This window comes from Pyrgilauda ruficollis, unplaced genomic scaffold (genome assembly GCF_017590135.1).
Source record: "Pyrgilauda ruficollis isolate IOZ18807 unplaced genomic scaffold, ASM1759013v1 scaffold22, whole genome shotgun sequence".
NCBI lineage: Eukaryota > Metazoa > Chordata > Aves > Passeriformes > Passeridae > Pyrgilauda > Pyrgilauda ruficollis.
In genome coordinates this window covers 8,196,454-8,222,627 of record NW_024521428.1, presented here as the reverse complement: position 1 = coordinate 8,222,627, position 26,174 = coordinate 8,196,454, and the positions used below count along the sequence as shown (strand labels likewise).

Below are 26,174 nucleotides of genomic sequence, written 5' to 3'. Positions count from 1 at the left end.
CGGGCCGCGGCCGCCCCGGACGCGGGGCGGGGCGGGGGGCCGGGCCCGGGACGGGCGCCTGGCTGCACGCCGGCCTGACTTGTGGCCTCGCGAGGCGGTGTGGGGGTTCCGTGGTCCGGGGGTCCCTGCTTCTCTTCTTGCTCTCTTTGGCTCTCTGACAGTGTCTCCTGAGACGTCGGCTCAGAGCCGCGCGGGCGCTCCCTCCCTCAGCCCAGGTAGGTGCTTGGAAGGCGGGTAGCGGCGAGCAGCCTCCCCCGGCCCGGGCGCTCCTGCCGCCGCCGCCCGCTGTGCCCCCACCCCACCGGGGCGGCCGGGACCGCCGCTTTCGGCTTCCCTGTCCCAGCTGCTCCAGGAGCGGAACGTACCTGTGCTCCAAAAACTTAGTCTTTGATACCGGCTGACGCTCGCTGACAGCCTTTTAAGCTGGCAAGTGAGTGACACTTGTAGTTTTTTCTAAGGGACTTCAGATTAGTCATTGGTTTAAGGAGTTAAATTTTTGCACTTTTCTGATTTGGATCAACAGTGTGTTCAGTGCTGACTTAGGGGAAACTTTGAGTTTATCAGAAAAAAACCAATGATCTGCTTGCATTTCTCTTGAAGACTAAAATGTTTCTGAGTTTATAAACTTAGAGCAAACTATGAGTTCAGGCAGATGTGTAGGTTATCATCAGAGCTGACCATACAGTTGCATTGTAGACCATGCCTTTAACTTTCTCTCCTTATCAGCAAGTAAGCCTTTGTGGCCCTGTAGCTAGTTTTAACCAGAGGAACCATAAAAAAAGTAATATTGAGAGGGCCTAGTGTTTCAGTAAGGAGTTCAGGCAGATGAGAATATTGGTATAGACAATACCTGAAGTACTGGGAAGGAGATGGAATAAGTACACCGCACAATAGAAGCTTATTTGTTCATCTTATCACATGTCGCATCCTTGGGTAGTGTTTGGGTGCTTTTTATTCATTCCTGATTATTCTGTTGGGATTCCCTTCCTCATTCTCAAAAAGCAGCAATGATACCCTCAAACAAACGAGAAGACCCTGGTGACAAAAAGGGCAGATGCGCATATGGTTTGAAGTCATCTGAACATTTTTCTAGCATTAGTATTTCTTGGCAGAGGAAATTTGGGTATTTTGCCTAGGGTGTGTAACACTTTCCAAATCTTTTTTTGAACCACAGAGAAACAGCATGATGAAAATGTGACCCAGTGTTTTGTTGCACTCTGCTCTTTGCTGCTAGTGGAAAAAAAAAAGCGTTGAATTTGGAAATGCCAGAAGAAGGCAATGGAGATCCAACCCAGGAAATGTCACTTACCAAGAGGGACCAAGGCAGATTTGACAGATGTGAAAAGTTTTCTTTGAGCCCTGACTTGTGATTTTTTTTTCTCAAGGACAAGCGGTTTCCTCCTCAGCTAGTTGTTTGCACGCAGTTCCCTCTTGGCAGTTACCTGCTGCCTTGGTTTCACTCGCTGTGTCCAGCCATTGCTTAAAGAAGTGATTCACCTTAACAAGAGCCTTTTTACCCAGATGAACCTCGTTTCCATACTAACTTCAAAATAGTGATGGCAGTGTAACAAAAAGTGAAAGTGTTGTTAGAACAATCTTGGATCAGTAAACTACAGTTCCTGTAGGAAAACCCTGGGTACCTTTTTCAGACGGTAATCTAGAAAGGTGTGTATGTTTAAAATTTTCTGTATCTTTTCTAAGGGGTATCCATAACTCTCACAAGTACAGGCGTTTTATTGTCGGGGTGCTTTCCTCAGGAGAGTTTGGAGTGGCAAAGGAGAGCTGGGAAGGACAGGACTGGGAGGCAGAGATAGCCATTCCTCTGGTCCTGTCTTCCTTGGCCCCAGTTTCTATATCAGAGTTCCCACTCTGTGCAACAGCACTGCAGATCTCACTTGAAGATGTAAAAGAGAGAGATGTCTGCTGGCTTGTCCTTTAGCTCTGTGGATGAGTGGAAGGTTCTGGTCTGAATGCACCCCTTCTGCCTCAGAATTTTCCAAGAAAAGCTTGCTTTCTTATCCTTGTTTGAAGGATAAGAATCCTCTGAAGACAGAATCAGGATTTTAATCCAAGTAAACGAAACTAGTTTCACTTTTATTTTTCCTTACCCTAACTCAAGAGTTGCATGCTCTTGGCACATGTGCTTTTAAAAGTGACCCATGTGTTCTTTCACATCCCACTGGAGTTCATCTGATTTTTATAGATGGAATTCAAGACCTTTTTTTGGGGAAAGAGTTTGAGCTCTGAAATCTAGGTTCAGTGCAAAAACCTGGTAATTGTTGTGACTTGCAAACTGAAAAAATAATAACATTCTCTATTCAAGTGAATGTCCCCCACCTCAACACAGAGTAGGGAAGTTGAGCTGAAATTCTGATCTTGAAGCTCAGGGAAGGAAAATATAGAGCTGAGACTACAAACAGGGTGTGCAGTCAGCGATTGCTTCGCTAACTAAAATCAATATAGAGGAAAGTGCAGAAATAAAGGGGAACTTAAGTTAAACTTAAAAATACTTCTCCAAGTACTAATTGCATAAACAGTATAACTGCTAATATGTAGTTTTAGTGTTCAGTGCTTTAAACTATTAATGGTTTTCTTAGAAATTACTGTTTGGACTTTACTTCCTAATCTTAGTTAATTGGAGGGAGGAAAAAAGCCCTGAATGACTAAAGTTCCTGATTAAAACAGCTTTTTAAAAACACAGATCTAATCAGTGCATTGATAAAAGATAAACCAATATTAATTGTGACACCAGGATATTACCAGTGGGAATGTGATCACCAAAAGTCATCCTACCGATAAGAAAAATGGTTCATATAATTAAAAGCTTCTCAAGGAATTTGACATCTTTCTCCTGTATTTTTTCTTCTACTGTACATATTTCACTTAAATTTAGTAGAGGAAACCTAAATCCTGAGTGTTACGTAGTAGTTTGGAAGTCTTTGTAGTTAAATTTGGAACCTGTAATGTGTAGAAAACTGTATCTGAAGAAGGTGGTTATGTGGATTAAGTTAAGGAGATCTTAAAGGTGACTGCTGTTCTTCTTAAAAGTGGTTGAAATTTCATACATTTTTTTAATTCCCTCAATTTTTAGTTACTCAGTATCCACATTTGTACCAAGTTTCCTTACAGTTAATTAAGAAGTGTTGATTTAGGATCATGCATCTCTTAATTTTGATTAATATTTTGAGGTCTCTTACTTTATGTGACTAAAGCATAGTGGGAGCCTGATCATTTCCTGCTCGAAGCTGTGTGAGCTCCAGATTGTAAATCATCCAGAGGTGGGTAAGGAAATGACCAGGTAGAAAGGATTGATGGCAGGCAAAAATGCAGTTACATCAAGCAGTTAAACCCTCTCCCCACGCAAGCCCCTAAAAGAGTCATTAAGTTAGTTTCGGAATGAGGAGTCACTTCATGGTTGCCCCTCTGGTGACTGAGGCAAAGGTTGTGGGACAGGGATACCCACAGGGTGCCATTGCTGTGCGTGCACAGGGAGGCAGAACTAAGGTTGCAGGGTGTCTGCACCCCACGTTTCCTCACATCCCAGTTTCACAATCCAAGTGACTGTCGTGTGGTCTTTGAACCAACTTTCTTTGCCAGTGGGGAAACTGAGCCCTGCCTGCAAGGGTAGCGCAGCTGCCTTCCACGACACAAGCCACCACTAGCATTGATATTTTGGCCCAAGGCCTGCCCTGGAGAGGGAAGTCATGTGTTTATGTTAGGAGAATGAGACAGGGAGTCTTAGAGGTGTAAGGAGACAGCACAGCCTGCCCCAAGAACAGCAGGGATGAGGTGCTAGGGCCAGAAAGTCTGGACTCTTCCTCCTCCTGTGGCAGCAGAGTTTGCTGCAAAGCCTGCTGGGGATCCTCTCTGCCGGCTCTTAGAAACCTCTGTCCTAGTACTGGTTGGTGGTGTTGTATGGAGGAGGCAAGGGAAAGAAACAGCAGCTTCTCCAAAGGTGCTCTCCTGTGGATGAGAATTCAGGGTTGCTGTTGTTTTTGCCAGGACTAGACTATGAACACTGTTTTTCTGAAAGTGAAATTTACCTCTTCCTGGAGTAAAAAGAGAGGTGTGGGGTTTGGGTTTGTGTTCATAATGCTAGTTATGCTGTATAACACTCGATGAGAGGCAGGCATGATGAGCAGTTTATATTTGAGCTGCTACTAAAGGCTGTGTTATACTGGCATATCCTTAGCTGTAGCAATGCTACTTGGGCCACTATTGCCAAGTGCCTGATACATCACAAAGTGAAGGCAAAGCTGTGACATGCATAAGAATGAAGAGTGGGGTGAGTCTGTAACACTCCTATACTCTGAAATAACTTCTGCTTTGTCAGTTGGTGATGAACTTTTTATGATCCAAGGTGTGTCACACTAATTTTGAACATTAAAGATGCATCAACTCTTTTATTTCAGTGCCTTCTTCCTAACTTTCAAGAATTGCCAGGTAAACTGCAGGGGAAGCTGTAAGATTTTAATGAAATGCCATGAGCCTCTGTGCTTCCTCGAGACACCATGTCATGGGTTGAAACAGAGGAATCTAAAAGCTATGATAATATGTATCAATATGATATGTCAGTGCGCTATCTGATAGCATGGCAGGGTTACCTCATTACACATTACACCACTTGGTCTTTCAAAATCATCTGTTTTTGTGGGATTGCATACCTTGGTGCTGTTGATATGCACATGTTTGGAATTAGGCAGCATTACCATGTTGAATCAATAGTTTATCCTGGCAACTTAAAGGCACTGAATGAATCACAGTAGAAGGCATGCTAGTAGGCAGAACTTTGCCCCTCCCTCAGGAAAAAATGCAAAGTGTCTACACCCAAAAGTAAATCTTCAGAACAAATCCAATAAAATGCCTGCCCTGCATCTCTCATTCTGCTTCTAAACAGTTGTGTTTAGATAAGCATGTTTAGTATCAGTTAACCTGTCTTTGGTTTTCCATTCAAGGCATTCAGAAAATGTTGCAAAATACCAGCTGTAGTTTAGAGAGAAAACCGTCTTTTCTTGTGAATGTTCTCCAACAGCAGGAAGCACCCTAGAGAAGCTTGCACACATGCTTTTTTTTTTTTTTTTTCTTTTTCCTTTTTAATATTCCCTTGCAGCAATATGAAAAAGATTGTTTCTTCTTGCCCTAACCAGCCAGTCTTACCACCTGAGGATTTCTGGGTTTGGGCACAGGTGCAGCTCCTGAGCAGCAGAGAAGTAGCAGTGCTGTTGTTTTCAGTCTGACGCTCCTTATGTTCCTCTCCTGTTCTCTTTCTCTGGATTTTTGTAAAGGAAGCTGCATCCTTGTCTAACTAATGTCTTCCTTCTCAGTGCTGGCCAAGGCCCTGGAAAAGGGCTTGTTGCTGTCACGGTGGAGTGGAAGAAATAGAGAAGTGTCACTGCAATTGTGCTGTGCTGTGACTTGGCTTTTTGGTGTAGTGAGATCAGCTCTGGTGGCTGCCGGCTGCCAGCACTGTTCACAGAGGCATTGTAGGCCTCAAGTAGCACTTGCATGTGAAGTGTTTTCCTGTGCAGATATCAAGGTACAGATTGCCAAGTCTTGCCTTATCGCCATACTCATCTCTAGTGTCATCCCCTCCCAACTTCTGTAGCCTTTTGAAGAAAATGCTGCAAAATTATTTTCCAGCTGATGTGGATAATAACAATTATTAGTGCTTCCCTGTCTGCTTTTCCTGTGATTATAATGTACTGTTATTCCAGGAACCACGAATGTGAGCTAGTACTTCAGGAGATGACTTTGATTTCAGAAAGAGAAGGACAGAAAGGTGTCAGACATGTATTGTTGATCTGCATTTAGGTTCAAGCTCCTTTTCCTTTTATTTCAGTCAGAAAACATCTTTACATTTGAGAGGAGCAGATTATTGCCATAATTTGCATCACAGATTTTTTTATGATTTTTTAAAGCAAAAGCTGGAACAGTTAGATCAGGCTTATAAAACTTCTTTCAAAATAAACAAACAAGAAAACCTTTGCTCCTTCAGTGTCAGGTTTCAGTTGAAATAAATGTTAACAGCAAAGTTCAGTAATTCTTTGGCAAGAGGATGTTGGTCTAGTTCTAACTTAAGAGGCAGGAAAATGCTATAGCAGATGACCAGTTCTTGTGACAGTAATTTGTCAAGTCTGTGGTGGTACTTATGCTTTCTCTACCCAGAATTATGAAATTCCAGAAAAAAAATATTTACTCGGGTCTTCTAGCTCAGTTTCACAGCAGAATGAGATCTATTAAAACCCCTTTTAATTTTTGACTATCCAGTGGGCTTCTTATAGGTCACACTTGCTGCAAATTTCATCTTTAATTTTGCAAATGTAATTAGTGAGTAAGTTTCTTGATACATTCACAGAAACGCTGATTTCACATAGTTGAGTGTGGTCAAACTTGTGCTTTCTCATTGTATCTTTATCTTACTGCCTTTATCAGGTACTCATTAATGAGTGAAGGATCAAAAGGTGGGACGGTGGCCAAGAAGCAATGGAGAATAAAAGTTTAGAAGGTTCCCCATCAGACCTAAAGTTAGTGGCTCACCCGAGAGCAAAGAGTAAAGTGTGGAAGTACTTTGGGTTTGATACCAATGCAGAAGGATGCATATTACAGTGGAAGAAGATCTACTGCCGTATTTGCATGGCACAGATTGCCTATTCAGGAAACACATCCAACCTTTCCTACCACCTTGAGAAAAATCACCCCGATGAATTCTGTGAGTTTGTGAAAAGCAACACTGAGCAAATGAGGGAAGCCTTTGCCACAGCATTTTCAAAAATCAAGCCGGAGTCATCGCAGCAGGTTGTTCAAGATAGCCTCATCATGAAGACCTACCAGAACTACGAAAACAAAAAACATCAGGAACTGACGTCTGCAGTCATCAGCTTAATTTGCGAGGGCATGTATCCAGCTTCCATCGTCGATGAGCCTACCTTCAAGGCCCTCTTGCGAACAGCAGACCCCAGGTATGAACTTCCGAGCCGGAAGTACTTCTGTACAAAAGCAATTCCTGAAAAGTACAGTGCTATTAGAGAAATTGTGCTGAAAGAGCTCACTGAGGTTCTCTGGTGTGGCATATCCACAGACATGTGGAGGAGTGAAAACCAGAACAGGTCGTATGTAACTGTGGCAGTTCACTTTCTCAGCAGCAGTCCTGCCAACTGCCTGGCTGTGAACTCGCGCTGTTTGAAAACGTTCGAAGTACCGGAGGATAACACTGCAGAGACCATTACACGAGTCCTTTATGAAACATTCATTGAGTGGGGGATCAATACAAAAGTCTTTGGTGCTACAACAGATTACAGTAAAGACATTGTAAAAGCTTGCTCTCTCTTAGATATTCCCGTACAGATGCCTTGTTTGGGGCACACTTTTAATGCAGGAATACAACAAGCTTTTCAGCTCCCCAAACTCTGCAACCTTCTTGCCAGGTGTCGAAAGCTGGTGGAGTATTTTCAGCAGTCTACGGTCGCAATGTACATGCTGAGTGAAAAGCAGAAGCAGCAGAATATTCTCCACTGCATGCTGGTAAGCGACCGTGTTTCCTGGTGGGGAAGCACGCTCGCTATGCTGCAGCGCCTCAAGGAGCAGCAGTTTGTCATTGCGGCTGTTCTCGTGGAGGACAGCAACAACCACCACCTCATGCTGGAATCCAGTGAGTGGAATACAATCGAAGGGCTGGTGGAGCTGCTCCAGCCTTTCAAACAGGTTGCAGAGATGATGTCTGCTTCAAAGTACCCGACGATAAGTATGGTAAAGCCACTTCTCCACATGCTTCTGAATACCACTCTGAACATCAAAGAGAATGATTTGAAAGAAATCAGCATGGCAAAGGAGGTGATTGCTAAAGAGTTGTCAACCACCTACCAGCACACACCTGAGATAGACATGTTTCTCAATGTTGCAACTTTCTTGGATCCCCGCTACAAGAAACTGCCTTTTCTTTCAGCCTTTGAGAGGCAGCAGGTGGAAAACAGAGTGGTGGAAGAAGCAAAAAGCCTGCTGGAGAAAGTAAAAGAAAATAGTTTTAGAACTGAGGAGAAATTCTTCACTGTTTCAGAAGAGCCCCCTATGAAAAAAATCATCATCTCCTCTACTCCTCCTCCTACCAGTGTCATCAACAACATGCTCGCAGAGATCTTTTGCCAGACAGGAGGTGTGGAAGACCAGGAGGAATGGCATGCTCAAATCGTTGAGGAGTTGAGCAACTTCAAGTCACAAAAGGTCCTGGGTTTGAATGAAGACCCATTGAAGTGGTGGTCTGACAGACTAGCACTCTTTCCAGTTTTACCAAAGGTTCTTCAAAAATACTGGTGTATTCTGGCCACAAGGGTCTTCCCTGAACGCCTTTTTGGTTCTTCTGCTAATGTTGTGAGTGCAAAGAGAAACCGGTTAGCTCCAGCTCATGTGGATGAGCAGATCTTTTTGTATGAAAACAGTCGTAATGGGTCTGAGGCAGAGCCGGAGGACGAAGATGAAGGAGAGTGGGGTTTGGAACAGGAACAGATTTTTAATTTAAATGACTCTGTAAACATAAACAACAGTTTCTTTAATATTCGAGACAGTGGGTTTGTTTAACAGGACTGCTGCGGTACATTTAATGACAAAGAGAAGAGGTATTTGTCTTAAGTTACCAAAAATTCTTCTGTTGTATGCTATGAATGCTGTAAATATTGAACAGTTGTAACAAATTTGATTTAGCTTCCATTGTCTGTGTTTTTCCCACTGTCTTAAAACATGAATGACTTGTGATCAAACAGCACTGAAATGAATGAGGAAATAAATTCTACAAAGACCGTGATTTCTGACTGTGGCCCAGATTTCAGAAAGCACTTATCCATGTGCTTCCTTTCCACTTGTTTCAGTGGGAGATAAACACATGCTTATGTGCTTTCTATCATAAAATTATTTTCCTGAGTTAGGAACCTTGAGGAAGTTTTTTTTAAATTTATGCCTCCATTTGTAAATCCTGTGTGACTCAGGATGCTAGCTTTAAATTCTGGATTTTAAAATGGTTTTAAAATCCATAGATCTGAGCAGTTAATATTTTTAGAATATATTGTTGCTATGGAATGAAAAAAGATCTTGAGCCTAATTTTCACTACCTCATGTCTTAGGTCTGGTCTATGCTAGTAAAGTTCAGCTGGTATAATTATGTTGGTTAGGGGACTGATGTGTTATTATTTTAACTGATACTGTGCTGGCATAGGCTGTAGTGTGGATGCATTTATACCAGGATAATTTATTTTCCTTTCCAGTGCAGTGTAAATGGTATGAACACTTAAACTGGTATTGCTGTGTCCACATTAGTTCAGTTTTACCATTTAACTGCAGCTAAATGGCAAAATTGTTTTTTTGTTTTGCGTTGTGTCTAAGCAAGACCTGATTGTAGTCTCTTGTGTTTTTGCAAAGTGGGAACCAAGTGTGGGGTCAAGGCAGTGCTGTGTTACCTTCACCTTGTGCCGATGCCATGGCTGATGCCACATAGTGTGTAGCAGGCAAGGCATCAGCCCTTTGGTAAGGGAGGGAGGGGGAGAGGGCAGGCAGACGTCTACAGGCTACTGGTCTAATGGTTTGTCTATGTATAAACTCCTTAACCTCTTCACTTAATGGGGACTTTGCCCAGGGTAGCTTGAAAATTTTGTTGGCAAGAAAAGCAAAATAAAAAGCTTTAATATTATGTAAATATATTTAAAAGAAGGGGACCCCTGAATTTCTTCACATGTATTTAGTGAATCTTTAAAATTTTTTTTTGTTATGTTAGCACTTAAAAACTTTTTTTCACCTGTCTCTTTTTAATTCATTTTGTAGAGTGGACTTCAGTCCTGTCCAGTGTAATGTTTGAGTACTGTTTCCGATTAGTTGTGTATTGTAACTACTCCCTTTTGTGTCTCTGAGCATAAGTGTTTTAAGCCCCTTTGAGAACTTGACAGACAAGAAAAAAGAAAGGAAACCAACCTGACAACCCCCCCCCCACCATCTCTTATGAAATACTGCAGGTTATAAACAGGATCAGAGTTCACGCTAGACACAAAATAGGATGCACCATGTCCTTTTTCTGAGCTGCAGTGGAGAACTCTTGGCATTTTCCAGTTACAATCAAGGTTTGCTTGGGGTTTTATTTCTTTTACTGGTGTTTCACCCCCCCCCCACCTCGCTATTAGTCTACAACTATGTTGAGCAATATCTGTGTGTTACTGTTCTGGAGGAAGAAAGTTGGGGTTTTTTCATCACAATGACGCCTGTGGACATTGGGTTGTAAAAAGAGCACAGACAGCAGGAACATACAAAAATGGGAATGGCGATGGAATTGAATCTATTGCCAAATGGTTTGTTTATGGTTTGGTTTAATAATTTTTGGAAGTTTGAGGCCTCTGTGTTATTTGTAGGTGGTGGGAAGGGATGGGTGAGTGAGGAGAAATGACAGAGGTTAGGCTGAAGGAACAGTGGAGTAAGTACTTGCAACTACGTAAACAAAAATGTTTAAACCTGGAAAAAATGCAGTTAGCAAGTGGTGCAGCCTGTGTTTGGCTGTTAGTAAAGCCTGGGGTTTCACTTTCCATCCCCCTGAAAACTGATTTGCACTTGTACAAAGTACATGCACTGTGCATCCTGTTGAATGTTGCTACTCTCCATGTCCACTGAAGAGGTGTATATGTTTGCCCAAGGCACAAAACTCAGGCTTGGTCTAAAATTTCACAAGTAACTGAGCTATCTGTGAGGGCAACAAAATCAAATTGTGGAAGAGAGTGAGATACCTGAGCTCCTGTGACACCCCAGCAGTCTGCCGGGAAGAGCTCTTGGTTTTTGTGGCCATGACTTGCAGGAGCTATTACCACCACTGCAAGCCCTCCCTCCAGGACCTGCACAAATGCTGGTGTGAAGTGTGTGGATCTTGTCTTACATGAGCATAATTTAAAGCTGTGCCCTCACAATCAAGGCAAAGCCCAGAGCACCCTTAGTCTGCGCTTGGCCTTCCCCTGTTGGCAGCATTGTATCCTTCTTCATCCTCCTAGGGCTGAAAATAAACAGTGACGCTTACAAGAAGTTTTACTGAGATCAGTGCAATGCACTACTCTCTTCCTTCCAGCTTCTTTTTATTTTTTGGTATCCAAAATAAAATTGTAGTTGGTTCAATTGATGTGTCTCAGCATTCTTTGAAAAAAAGGAGAAGAAAAGCAAAACCATTGTTAGTCTTACCCATTGTCTGTGAGATTTTTTATTTAATGTTCTAAACCTGGAATATTGTTAAATAAACCAGAAAAATAAGTTAGTTACTAGATTATTTGTCTGATGTGTGGTCATATCTACAGCACTTTATGACTTTGAACTCTTCCGCAATAGGGGGAGGTTGTATTCTGAGGATTTAAAGCTATGCATTTATTTTCCTTTTGATCCTGTAAGTTATTTTTTAAAAATGCTGTACAAATCTTTTGGATTAAAAAAAATGAGGATGAAAAATATTGGAAGTTTAGATGGTTTCTCTCACTTAAATACGTGTGGTGGTTTTCATTTATTGACAAGATTTTCTGTTGTTTAGTTGGGTGGAGAAGGAAAATTGCAGAGCTGTTTTAAATATTGCTACAACTTGAGTTAACCCTCATGTTGCTGCTAAGGGTGGGCCCAGAACAATTTCCTAATAATGCTATTAAGTCAATTTTATGTTTGTGTTTCTTAACAGCTTCTTTGAATCCACAGCCTGATGTTTCCTTTTCCCTTCAGTACAGCTGAGACATCTTTTTGGAGGGGCAATAGAGGAACAAACTTCAGCTTTTGAGTACTTTCATGCTGAAAAAGTGAATTTTTGAACAGGCTCTCAAAGTATGTATTCTGTGTCAAAAGAAGAATTGCCGTTGTCACCAACTAGGTATTGCCAATTCAGGATTAAAACTCAGTGGGCGAGGTGAGGTTTCTTGGGGTAACGATATAACTAAAGGGAGTTTTGGGTTTCTGACCAACTCTTGCACAAATTTCACCTCCCTCTGCCATCAGGGATTATGAGAAGATAAAAGAAAAAATCCTGAACCATACTAAAGTTGAAAAGGTGAATTTTTCCAGCAAACAATGTCTGAAGTGCTTTGGTTTAAAGGAGAGCAATAAAGTTCTGTATTATTTATGGAAAGGGTGTATGGTTTTAAGTTTCTGTTGCAGTAGTCTTTTAGATTAATTTCAAGCATTTTCTTTAACCAATGTCATGATGTCCAATTAGCTTTACAGGAGCATTTGTAAGCAGGCAGGAATATTAAAAGCAAAAGAAACACAAATTGATTATTTGTAATACTTTATAGGACTTCTGAAAACTTAAAAGTGACGTCTAGTTCTTGATTTTTGTCTAGCTTAAAAAGAAGGGGCTGCCTGAGGACATTTCTGAAGGAGGGGAAATACATGTATATGTACACAGAAGTAGTGTATTTTACGTACTCCGTGACAACTGGATAAAGGAAACTTCATGCTGGAAAAATTACATTTTATTGTCTGCACACCATCCTCCTTTTGACAGTCTCAATTTCTGAGTGTCCTTCTGAAGATCTGGTGATCCTGCTTTTGGTGGTGTTATTTAGTCTAGACTGTCTTTTTAGTTCTGCTGAAAGGACTCTTGTGGTGTCTTAAGTTTTGTGGCTTTTTTTTCCCTTTGGACCAGACTATGTGGTCTGTCTTGCCTTATCTCCTCCAAATTAATGTTTTGCTAAATTCAAAACATTTTTAGGGAACATAGAGAAATTATGGAAATTGCTTTTGCTTTTTTAGTAACATTTGGTGCTGTACAGAGAATTTGAAGATACAGCTTCATTTTATGTCTGCCTTAAGAGCACGTCAGTAAAGCATGTCTTAATGATACTATTTAAACTAATTTCAAAACATCTCTTCAGTTGCAGTTTATAATGTTGTTTTTTTGTACAAAAGAATTTCCTTTAGATTGAACAATAAAAATAAATATATATTTACTGTTGTTGCAGTTGCCCCTTCAGTGGCCCTGCAGTTGGGTTAAAATGCCACAAAGGAGCTGAGTTTAACATTAAAAAAATGGAAAAAATTAAAACCTAACCACTGTCTTTGAGCTTACCATGTGTTTTAAAAACACAATTGGATTTATATGTTTTTAAAAATTCAAAGGCTGTTGCAGCAAATATTTTCAAATAAGTGTCCCTCAGAACTTGGAATTGTTAAAATATTAAGATTTTTGAGCATTTCTGCTGACATTTCCACACTGAGTGGTATTGATTTCTCTTGCTGCCAGAAGATCACAGAAGTGATGCTGCCATCTGCAGTGCTTTGAAATGATGATCAGATGCAACTTGTTTTCAGGTTTTGAAAAAACTATTACCTGCTGCACATGTGTGCTAGTTTCCTTGCATCGCAATTACTTACTTCCAGTGACTTGAGTTTGCCAAATCATCCGTCCTATTTTCTCTCCCTGGTCCTGCCTTGGCAGAATGCTGGGTGGAACCAGTAGGGAGGCAAACTCCAGCTTCTCTTCTAGAGAGACTTGTTTGAGAGCAGATAAAATTCAGTTTAAAGAGTTTAAACTATGTTCTTATTCCAGGTCCATGGGGGCTACATCACCTGTGCCATGATGTGAAAAGGCAGGGCTGGTGCTTCCTGTCTCCACAGTGTTGTACACTTGGACACATGGCTCAATGGGATCAAAATTGCCCATGTAAGAGGAATATGCTGGGGATTTGAAGTCAGCACAGCTAGGAAACTACACTCAGAGCCCAAGGCATAATAAGCATGTCAGGGTAGAAATAGTATCTGTGCTGCTTGCTAGATAGGGGTTTAAGGTAAATACTGTAATAAGATATTGGTTTGTGCTCTAGGCTGAAGATCTGCCTGGGAAATTTTGTGATTATTCAAATAGTCATGTGTTTAATACTGACATAGAAAAGAGTGTTCTGTGATATTTAAATAAATATTTTATATAGACAGTAAAGCTTCCATTCCTATTTGATAGATATTTTGAGGGTAACATTTACAATGGTTTTCCTGGAATAAATGCCATGGTCAGAAGTACACCAAGATTCAGCTATCAGAAGCAGTAGGGCAGTCCTGTTTGTAAGTATAAGAGACAGGAGGGGATATTTTCATTTGAGATAAGTGAGAAATGTCCTTTTTTTAACACTCTTAGGAAGGAGATAATTAAAATGCGTCTGTAAATGTTTGTGATGGCCTCATAATTTGGATATATCTGTAGAGAATTAATCCCTTTGTTTTGCTTAGTTCACTGAAAATATGGCTGTATTTGTCCATAGCTGCATGTGCATGATGTCATGTTCAACAGTGCTTGCCCAAACAATGCAGAATAAGGTTTTTTTTAAAAAGGCAGTTTCTTTGATTACATACAATTTTCTCTGTTCATTGTCCCCAAATACTTGCAGTTACGAATGAAAAACTCACTCATTTTTTATTTCTCCAGTGGATACTGCTTTGCTTTTAAATTTGAGACATTTTGTGTGTCACTGTGTCTGCAGACACTGCAGTTGAAAGGGTTTCGTTCTCCCTTTCTTTCTTTTTGCTTTTTTTGTTTGCCTTTTTTCTCATGAGTCATTAGTTAGGTTTACAGTGATAGGAATTTGCAGTTATAACAAGGAAGATGTCAAGTCAGCATCAGGAGAGCTCATGCCAGTAATATCCCCTCCCATATTGTAAATGCAGTGCTCCAAGGGAAACTTTCATCTTCTCAAAAACGACCTTCTGGTGTGTGTGTGAGAGAGAGAAAAATGAAGTGCTTTTGCCAGCAATGCACAGTTCTGTGTTATGGGTGTTAGTGCAGTTTGGTGTGAGTTTGTGCTCTGGGATGCACTCAGTGCTTTGGCACCAAATAAAAGTTTCTTGAGCACACAGCAAAACTTATATAAACAGAAGGAATGCAATAACAAATGTGGAAAATGCAATTGCTTTACTTATGGGAACAGATAGGAAGTGGGTCCATCTAGGCAAAACACTGAAATTTTATCAGGAGTCTCCAATTCCTGTCCAAAAATCTTGATAGCATTTAGAAATGGTAAATGACTGACCTTCCTGTAGTCTGACTTTTAAGAACGCTGTAAAACGATTGTTTTACACACTTCTTGGTGTTCACATGCTGCTGGCAATGAGCTCTGTTAACTTCAAAAAACTCCTGCACTCCCAAATGGCCAGGGAAGAGTTCTCATTAATGAGCTATTGGAGAAGAAGGGAGATTAAAGCTGTGACCTGGCCTCCAGCCCGTGGGAATGTGGGCTGAAGGGACTGTTTCTGGATGATATTTTCACACATTGATCTACATAGATAAACATTCACATGCAGTCCAAGAACTTGCCACTGATCATAAATCTGTCTGGTCCCAAGGGAGTGAGCACTGTGGTGAGAAAGCCAATCTTGTGGATGAGTGGAGCATGTATCCCTTTTGTCCCTCATTCTAAGCCCCACTTTATTTCCTGCACAGGCAGCAAGTACGTTGGTGCTGCTCTTTGCTGTGTTATTTGCTGTGTGCCTCTTGTATTCCAAGTGTAAGAATAGGAGAATGTGACGTGCACGTTTTCAAGCCTTGGTGAATGCAGGCAGAAGTTTACCTGCACTGTTCATGATTTGCTGCCTGGTTTGAATGAGCAGTGGGTTGAGCATAATACAGTGTTTACCCCGTGGTCTTGAGAGCATGAGACTGGCATTGCTGCTCACAGATTCCTGTGTACCTGCTCAGAGAAGTGAAGTGAGAAAAGCACAACCTTGTGTGTGTTGTATCTGAAGGTATGACTCAACACCTAAGTGGGCTTAAAGTGCTCACATGAACAAGTTCTGCTATAGTCTTGTATACAAACCACCTTGTGCATGCTCTGCCCACACTACCCCACCTCCCCTTCATCAATGTTCACAAAGATTTCACAGTTCTTTTTAGATAGATAAATTCAGAGATAATATATGAAACTATTTGTCAGTTGTTAAGACCATTGCAATATGCTTTTTGTGCCTTTTTTGGCAGTGCATGCTAGAGCTGATGGAAGATAACATTCTTATTTTATCCCAGAGACAGCTCTTCCCTGCAGTGAGGGGATCAGCTCAGTGCGCAAAGTTGGTCTGTTGGCTGCACTTCTGCCTTTTCTCTAGGCTGTTTAGGAAAGTTGCTGTGCTCCGCAGAGGGAAAAACAGATTCCTCCAGAGTGTTTTCCCTGTGTTTTTGTGTTGCTGGGGCTGCTTTCTGGTCTGCACACGCCTGAAGGAAGGAGATGGGCCAGGGCTTTTGCCGTGATTCTGCTTCTTCCCTGGGCTGATTGGCCACCCCTAGAAGAAGATTGTGCAGAAGGTGACACTGCTGGGTGATGAGTTCACAAACATCAGGACTACAAAATGATTCGTTCATTTTATATTTATATTTAGGCTAAGATTAAAATGATACAAAATGTGGCCTTAAAAGGAGTCTGCAGAGTCTATGCACTAACTCCTTGACATAGGTGTCTAAATACAGATTTAGGGACCTTATCTCCAAAAGCAATCCATTTTGCATCCTCTGCCTTCAGACCCTCTAAAAATGCTGGCATCACAAGTGTGTCTCTTACAATGTCTTTCAAATATTTTGGGGTGGACTGCGTATGAGGTGCAAACCACAGTAAAATTTTATATTTTACATGTGTCCATTTTGTCTTCCATTGTGCTTCCAAGGTTAGTATCCATGGAATTATTCTATCTGAAAAAGCTATTGGAACACTTTTAAGTCTCAAATGTAGGTGAGCTTCATAAGTAAGAGAAATATTCTCCCCCACAATTCATATGCTGGAAGGCTTAATTATTCTGTTGTTGGAGGAGGCAATTGTAACCGCATTTTGCCCAAATATGGGAGAATGTGAAGTGTAAATATATACATTTTTAGGTAAAATTCTGAGTAAAAGGCTTAAATGTAAGTGCCTCATTTTGTGCCCTTATCTGCATCATAGCAATATAGAAGCAGACCCATGGTATTTCAGTGAGGGTACAAGTGAAAGAACAACCCTCTTTTACTTAGTCATTATTCTGCTTGTAAGATGTTTCAGTTTCAATGATTTAGTTGTTAAAAGCATGAAATCAACACTTCCAGTAGATGTGAATGAGCATTTCTATTGCGTGGATCTTCCTTCCTCAGTAAACAGGAACTTAGGTTCCTTTGTTAATTTAGAACAAAGGAAAGGAGGCGAATGGGGGTACACTATTATAGGTGGAAGGTTGGGTGTTTGCTTTTTGCTTGTGCAGCTGAAGCAGTGATGGATTTCAGAGCCAAGTGATGGATTCCATCTGTGCATTTGAGTCTAACGATGGGCAGATGGTATCTTTGCAAAGGATATATGGTCTTTGTCTTCAAATCAGCACTCTGCCAAGCAATGTCTGGTTGTGCAAATTCAAGCTTCTGCAGTCTTTTAATCACTGCAGTTTTGGGGGCTATTTGGCCTAAGATCTTGTTTAGACAGAGCAAACTCTGTTCGCTTTAGCATCTCTGGTGCTAATGATCAGATGCTGCAACTCAAGAAAATGAGCTAGAAAATGTAATTGTTCCTTTGCATTATAAAAAGAGTTGTTTAACCAAATTCCACTCATCCACACTTCAGCTGAAGGCACTGGAGGTTGTAGAAACTCAGCTGAGGAATGTAAGAGCTTTACTGACAGGGCAGTTGGGTGGATTAAGGTCTTGAGTTATGCAGGACCTTGTGTGGACTCCACCTGTGAGTCTGCCTGTGGAGGACAAGTTGCACAGCCTTGTTGGTTTAGTTTAGATGTGAGTGCTGAAGCAGCCTCCTAACATTTTGCATGGCTGGAAGGCAGGTGGAAGTAAGTAGACCCCATGATGTTATTTTTAGAGATATTTTTGTAGTAGCTAAGTAATAAGTCAGTTTTCTTAGACCATGTAGGTACTGTGCCACCACAAGTGCTTTACTTGGAGCTTCCTTGCGCAGTGCTGGAGTAGGGTTGAAGTTCCATGGGCACTGATGTGTGATTCTTGATTCAACTCAGTCATGGTAAAACTTCTAATGCATTGAACAATGAATTCTTAGGAAATACTTCAAAACCCGTGTCACTAAGATTATGTGTGCCTCGCCTTACAGACTGGGCAAGGATCAAGATTTGTGCAGTTAAGAGTAAAAACTGTTATATGTCCACACACACACACATGCAGTCCTGTCTTGATATTTGCAGAAATTGTTCCCTGCCAGTTTCAAGCTTTCTACCCTCAAAGTTTCTAAATTACAGAGAGTGATTTTGGGTTTGTGGCTTTGTCATACTGTATGAATTACTGCATTAAAGCTGCAGATGTAGTGGAATAAAGCAAGATTCAAATGGGCATATTGCCAGCAAGGAAAGAATATATTTGAGAGCTGCAGTTCCCAAAGCAGATAACCAAAAAAGCAAGGAAGTTTTGCTTCACATCAGGATTGCTTTTAAGAAAAAAGAAAGTGACATAGTTTTGTAATAAAATAATGACATTTGTTTTCATTTAATCATATCTGTGCTCTGCTAGGAGAGCTTTGATACTTCACAGAACATTAAATGGGCACAAAAATGACATCCCTCATCCTACCCAAAACATTCTCTGAGTTGTATAAAGCTGGGTTAGAGTGCTTGGCTCTGATACACTTCTGCTTTTTGTTGTGTGCCTGTTTTCTGCCAGACTATGCTTTCCGGGTCATGGACATTTTGCTGTCTGAGGGAATGCCTAACCATGATTGCTAACATTGCTCAATATTTTAAATTATCCTGGAGAGGTAAAGAAAAAAAAAAAGGAAATTGGACCAAAAAAAATGCACTGAACTTGTTTCTGAAGGAGGAGTTTGAGGCAACGGTTAAAACCTGTATTTTTCTTCTTGTTGACGCACTGGTAACACTGGTAATGTGGTTGATATAACTAAACACGTGGTCTGCACCGAGTTACCTTCAGATGTGAACTTCACTGGCATGAGGAAACGTACAAACCAGGGGCTGAAGTTAATGAACCTTATGAGTGTTCAGTGAATTTGGGATTAAGCTTTTATCTGCTATCATGTGGGCAAGAGTTTGATTGCCAGCTCCAGCTGCCCAGGTGCGATGTGCTGCAGCCGGAGGCAGGTGATGCTCCATGTTAGCCATTTGTACCCAAACTGCTGATTAGGGCCCCTTACAAAGCCAACCCACAAGGTGTACTGTGTTCTAGGAAGGTTATTTTAAAAACAGAAACAGATACTTCTGTATGACAGTATTTTTGACAAGCATGTCAACCAGTCCCGATTAAGGAAATTACAAAGGAGTTGGAGTCAGACCTCATTCTTTAAAAAAAGCTCAGTGGTACCACTGCAAATGACTTACGAAATCTGCAACAGTCTAAGAATTGCACAGAATGAAAGGACTTCGTAAACAAAACGTTACTGGCACTATACTTTCTGCAGACCAGAACTGACTCAGTGATGAAGCTTGTAATTTTTTTACTGGATGTATCCCAGTGAACAGAGTGCCTGCAGAGCAGTAGCTGTTGTCTTTCTGGCAACTGGATATAACCTAGAACTAACTAGATAACTGACTGGTAACTAGAATTGGGACATTTGTGCTATGAAACGCTTCTTATAGCTGAGGTACAAGGACTTTTCTTGGCATATTTTTCCAAAATAACATCTTGTTAATGAATAAAGTCATCCAGGTAAATACAGATATCACCTAGTCTGCTGGCTGGAGTGTTTTCATGCTAATTAACACCACTGCCTATATATGCCAGTCTTACTTGTGCAGTCCTAGCTGGAATCACCGCATTTCATGGTGTACCATTTTAACATTAAATACTGTGCTGAAAATTAGTAGGAAAAAGGTCAAGAAATGCAAAATCCATGTTCTCTTGATGATGCTGTACTTCCTAATTATATGATACAGATATTTGAAGAGCAACTAATTTGAATTAGAAGCAAGTGTCAAGAGCTGCAAATGCTGCCATTAGTAGTGCTTAGTAGGTGCTGGCAGAGTTCTTTGCACTTGGTTGTAGGCATGTATTCTTCCTGTAGTCCTCATGGGTTCTTTTTCCGAGTCAATCTGTTAAAGACATTATGTGTAGTCATCCAGCACTCCAAGGAGGAAAGGGATATTTGAAGATGCAAAAAAGAGGAAGTAAAACAACAAAATAGGTGGGCAGTGTTGAAGCCTGGACTTCAGCTTAAGCCTGACCCTCCTAGGGTTGTACTATAGTGGCATATGAACTAACTAGTTTGTGCTCTAATATAATTATGTTTAGTAGGATTTTTGCTATTAACTGTGTCTTCTATCCATCTCTTCCACATCAATTTTCAGAGTGAACATTTACTCATTAATGCTAGTCATAAAGTATTCTAGTGAGACACAAGTGAAAACCATGATTTTTTCCCCAGTATTCTAATCCAATTAGCAAAGTATTTGTTTTCTTCCCTAAAGAAGAAAAAACATAGACATACCCACATATGTATACAGAAAATTATTGCAATTTAGCAATTAAGTCCACTTTTTTTCAGTTCAGATCTTTCCAAGCTGCCACCCTTGGCTGTAAAGAACAAAGTCATCTTTGCAAGTTTGGTCTGGCTGATGGCTGGCACGTGGTTTTGCTGTGGGTTGTGGGGACAGGGACCAAGGCTGGGTGGCTCACTGGGCAGCATGTGTCTGGCTGTTCTGCCAGGACCCTCTCTGTAGGCATGGTCTATTCCTTGCAAAGGCATCAGGGTCCATGTCAGAGTGGCTTTGCAGTGTGCTCCTCTGGCTTGGCACATGGCAGCTTGGAGGGGGAGATGCTGAGACCTCTTCCTGCCCAGTCTCTGACATTTTTAACTCCACAAAGGGCTGAGTAAATAAAGGGCTGCCAAAGTGCCTGTGCTCCCTAGAGAAATGTCACTGCTGTGGCAGGAGTGTAGGTGATGTCATCCTGGTGAGTTGTTCTGGATGTCCCTCTTTGTTCTGACAGTGCTCCCATGTGCCTCACGTTTGACTGCAACTACTGGTTTTTAACTTGGACACTTCTCTCCTCCAGGATAAACCTGCATGGGGCTGGCTGTGCTGGTGCACTTCATGCAGGGCAAAGCACTGTCCTGTAAAGTTACCACAAAGATTAGCAGGACAGCACTTGCAGAACAGCTTATTCAGTCAGATAATATTTTCTGTTTCCCCAAGCAAAACAGGGAATGCTGGTAACTCCCTGAAGCAGAGATTGGGCTTTGCTGGGACAGCAGCGCTGGTCACAGACTGCATGAGGACACAGACACGTTGGCCAGATGTCTTAGCATGCCTTGGGAGGAAGGTAGTACTGTGCTGAAATGAGAGTGGTGTGACCCTCAGCACTGCTGGATTTTCTGTCTGGATAGTTGCAAAGCTTCAAGTGCAATAACAAAAAAAATGCTGATGTAAGTACTACAGAAGCTGCTGGTGCAGCTTGCAGAGTTGGCAGGGGCCCACTTTTCTCTTGCAAGGAACTGTTCACCTTTTACCTTCTGTATAACCAGGATTTTTTTCTGGCAGAGATGCTAGCTGGTGGCTAGCACCAGAGAACCGAGTGTGAGTGGGCTGGCTGTTTACTCCTTGTGTTACAGGGGGCTGATGGAGATGTAAGGCTGGAGTCTGGAATAGAAATTGCATTTTAGGGTCATATCCTTCAAATCACCTAGCAGTCAGTGCACAGTGTAACACATGTGTTTCAAATGCCTTGTATATTTATGGAAAAAGGCCTAGACAGAAAAGTATTGGAAACAGCAGAGAGCTGCCAGACAAGCCAATGCAAGCTCTTGGGTTTTTATTCCTCAAGTTATTTTTTATTTTACTCCCCTTGATATGTTTACATTGCTAAGTTCCTTTATGCTTCTTAAAAAGAAAGCTTCATTCAAATTATTTTAATTATTTAGCACCCAACAGAAATTAAACACAGCTATAACTTCTTGCTGTTAAGTGTGGGGTGGAATGAAAGTGCTGTTTATTGGCTTAAAATCATAGGATAATTTAGGCTGGAAGAGAACTACAAGATCATCAAGTCCAAACATAAGCTCAGCACCATCATGTTTACCAGCAAACCATGTCTCTAAGTGCCACATCCCCATGTTTTTTGAGCAATTCTCTGGGCATCCTGTTCCAATGCTTTCACCATTTCAGTGAAGAAGCTGTTCCTAATATGTAATCTAAGCCTCCCCTGGCAAAATGTCAGGCCATTTTATTTGGTCCTGTCACTGTTACCTGGCTAGACCTACCTTTGAGAAGTAGCTCCAGGTATCAGCTTTGCTGGAAACTGATGATCAGCTTGGCTTGATGAAAATAAGACTATAAGATCTGTTATAGTAAAGAAAGTGGTTTTGGTTTTTTATTCTCAGAAATAAATTGTGCCTTGAAAAATATTGCACACCAAATTGGCTGTTGCAGAGCCATAACATTTGAGCTAAATCCTCTGGTCAGGTGGACAAAAAAGCAGGCATGAAGCCTGTTTATGCTACCAGGGATGCCTGAAAAGTGCTGGTAGTTCTGGCTGATGTCCTGAGAAGGACTGCCAGGGTGCACTGTGATGTATCAGCCTGTTTGAACACCTGGTTGAACAGTGAGGTTGTAAAGTGCCTCTGCAGAAGGACTGCCAGTATAATTCCTGTAGCTGTCACCTCCCTTCCTAGAAGCAGAATGGTTGGAAGGTGTTCATCAACACAGATGCATATTTTTATATGAAAGGAGCTAATCCCTTAAAAATTTGGTAAGATATTTATAGAAGGTAATTAAATGTAGGAACAAAAATAGGATGTTTGTGTCATGCTCCTGGAGCATTATCAATAATGGGACTTGTCTTGTGAGTAGTTGCACATTTCTTCAAAGGAGCATGTGATGATCTCTAATTGAAATATTAATAGCAGATAATGACACTGTGGAATGATGGCCTCTTAAATAGAGACATACTTTAACAGCTTTTAATCTGTGCGGTAACTGCATATTAAAAATCGTTGACAATTTTGATGAAGACCAATTATAGAGCATGCACAGTAGCTGTTCTTCTAAGGTAACTATTTCCCTAAGTCTCGTGAATCTGCTCTAGATTGATGGGCTATAAAATTTAATTCAAAATTAAGTTTTTCACTGAAGAATAAAAACATCTAATTAAAAAAAAATTCAAAACAAATAGCTGTCTTTATTGCAAAGTAGTTGTTTTCCTTGAAAACTTCAGTGCATATTTTATGAGAAACAAGAAAGATGAAAATTGAAAGAAAATCTATGAGTGTGAGATCACTCCAGCATGTGTTGAGAAAGAGGATTTTGAAATCAGTTTTTTTCTAGTAAAGGACTGTTATGAAACAATTAGGAAATTTCATATGTAGTGTAGTCTAGACCCTTCTCTACTTGTACATTCATGCTCAATTTGAAAACCCTGACCTGTTTGTGTTATCAAAGAAGAGAAAAATGAATGGAATTCCATATTTGGAACACAAATGTTGTATCTGTCTTGAAGAAAAATATGTGCAAGCTCTTTGTACTTGCTCATTCCAAGTTAGAACTGGTTTTTAGGTAGTTTTGAGTACAAAATTGAGCTTCATCCAGAGGCTCAGGGGCTTCAGTAGAACTATCTTTAAAAAAATAAACCAAAAAAAATCCACAAAGTTCTGTTCCATCAGGGATTTTTCCTGCTGGAGGTTGGGTGATGGCCCTGGGAGGGTGGCAGCAGGGTTTGGGCAGCCTGGTGCAGCTGGGGCATCGAGCTCGGGCAGTGCCCTGCAAAGGCAGCGCCGCTGGGGCTGTGCAGCTGTGAGTGTCCCCCTCGCTGGCCTGCTCTGCTTCCACACAGGCCACATGAGCCCTGCTTTCCTTGGAGCCACTGCTTTGGGCTGTACAACAACAGGCACCTCTAGGAGTGACAATCCAGGCAGCTTCTGCCCCTGCCCTGACTCTTCACCAGGTGTCAGCCAGACAAAGACATAAATGGGCTGGCCAGGAGTGGGTTTGAAGGATGTGGAAACAGGGCAGAGAGGGAGAGGAAGGGATGTTGAGAGTATTTTCCATGGTTTTATTAAGTCAGTAGCATCTGAGGTTAATCTCGCATTAATGTCAATGCTGTAATGGCTTCTGATTTGCTTCAAAAATTTTTAATAATATGGAAATGTGTTTTTTAGCATTTTGTATTTTAATAAATTGCAAGTATCTCAGGGAAATTTTTAGTACTGATTGGTTGATGGGCTATGTTTCCTGTTAACTAGATTTTTCCCAATATTCTCTAATCACCTTGTACCTCTCTTCCTGATTCTAATTACTAGAGCTTTGTATATGATAGCAAGCACTTCAGTTCACAAGTGATTGCAGTGTTTTGAAGTGAACTACTCCAGAGACATTCAATTACCTTTTAAATTCTGTGTACCAACTCATGACTTCTGCTTACTTATTTGATGGAAATACTGTCACCCTGAAGCTGTGGGAAGCAGAGGAGACTGTTTGAGTGGCAGCAGAGCATTTTTGTCACCTGGAAGAGGCAGATCAGAATGTGACCTTCAGCTGGATGCTCTTAAGCTTGATTGGGATATGGAAATTACATTCTCTGACTCTGGGAAGAGAGGAGATGCAGTTTAAACTACTCTTAATGATCTTTCCAATGTTTTTTTTTTTCTTCACACACACCCACCCACCCCTCACATTCCCAGAATATAATATAATATAGTAAGGGAATATTTAAAGAATCGACTTTCCCAATGTATTGGTTGCCCAACTGTATCTCTCCATCTGTGCTGTGAGCAAGATGGAATGATTAATTCAATCTTTTAATAGCATGTGGTCAGAATAAGAGATGTTGGAATTCACAAGCAGTAAAAGTAGAAGCTGTAAAGATGATATTGAGGATTGTGATACAATATATCCTGTACTATCTAGGAATATGATGACACAGTCAATACTGCCCCAAAAATAAAAATTAAAATATTTTGTCTTTTGAAAGGTATAGGTCATAGTGCAAAGTATAAATTGTTTTCTGTTGTCTTTTTAAATTCTTCTGGTGAGATGCTAAAATGCAGGTGGCAATATTTTGCTTTTGGTTCGGATTTCTAGTTTGGCCATAAGTAGATCAGTCTTTCCAGTTTGACCATAAGTAATGAGATCACTCTTTGCTTCAGTTTCTGCATATGAAAGTGCTGATGAATCATAGAATCCTTGAATAATTTAGGTTGGAAAATTCCAACAGTTAACCCACGCTGCCAAGTCCATGGCCAAACCATGTCCCTAAGTGACACATCTACATGTTGTTTAAATACCTCCAGGGGTAGTGACTCAACCACCCCCTGGACAGCCTGTTCAAATGTTTGATAATCCTTTTAGGGAAGGGGAAGAAATTTTTTCCTAGTATCTGATCTAAACCTCCTCTGGAACAGCTTAAGGCCATTTCCTCTTGTCTTGTCACTTATTACATGGGACAAAAGATCTAACCTCTCCTTGCTAAAATGCCTTTCAGATAGTTATAGAAAGCAATAAGGTCACCCCTGAGCTTCCTTTTCTCCAGGCTAAGCACCCCCAGCCCCCTCAGCTGCTCTGCATCTGACTTGTGCTTCAGACTCTTCACCAGCTCCATTGCCCTTCTCTGGCAATAATCCAGCCCCTCAATGTCTTTCTTGTCATGAGGGGCTCAGAACCAAGCACAGGTTTCCAGGTGTGGCCTCACCAGTGCTGAGCACAGGGGATAATGGTCCTGCTGACCACACTATTGCTGACACAGGCCAGGATGCTCACTGGCATTCCTGGACAGCTGGACACACACTGGCTCACGTTCAGATGCTGTCAACCAGGACCCCCAGGTCCTTTTCTGCTGGGCAGCTTTCCAGCCACTCAGCCCCCAGCCTGTAGCACTGCATGGGGTTGTTGTGACCCAAAATCAGGACCTAGAAGCTGGTCTTTTTGAATCTCATACCCTTTGCCTTGGTCCATCAATCCAGCTGGTAAAGCTCTCCCTATGTGGAGCCTTTCTGCCCTCCATCAGTTTGACACTCCTGCCCAACTTGGTGTCATCTGAAAACTGGCTGAAGGCACTCGATCACTTCATCCAGACCATTGATAAAGATGTTAAACAGGACTGATGCCAAGTCTGAGCCCTGGGGAACTTCACTTGTTACCGGGCTACCAGCTGCGTGTAGCTCCATTCACCACCACACTCTCCATGGCCATCCAGCCAGGATTTTACATAGCAAGCAGTATGTCTGTCCAAGCAGCCAGTTTCTCCAGGAGAGTGCTGAGTTTCAGCATTCTGAGTTTCAGCAGAAACTGAA

The 26,174-nt window shown here is 41.4% G+C and overlaps 2 protein-coding genes across 3 annotated transcripts in view; both read left to right on the top strand.

Moving 5' to 3' along the window:
• Positions 1-11,273, top strand: part of ZBED1 (zinc finger BED-type containing 1) — an 11,802-nt gene extending 529 nt beyond the window's left edge. The window contains exons 1-2 of one of the 2 annotated variants that reach the window (XM_041468481.1): positions 51-215; positions 6,433-11,273. In XM_041468481.1, coding sequence (XP_041324415.1) covers positions 6,484-8,571 — 2,088 coding nt within the window. In that variant the 5' untranslated portion in view covers positions 51-215; positions 6,433-6,483 and the 3' untranslated portion in view covers positions 8,572-11,273. Of the gene's footprint in view, positions 1-50; positions 216-6,432 lie in introns of those variants that run through there. The other variant, XM_041468480.1, reaches the window with a different exon arrangement.
• The window catches only part of DHRSX (dehydrogenase/reductase X-linked), a 163,352-nt gene that overhangs the window by 2,102 nt on the left and 135,076 nt on the right, over positions 1-26,174 (top strand). The gene's annotated exons all lie outside the window — the stretch shown is intronic.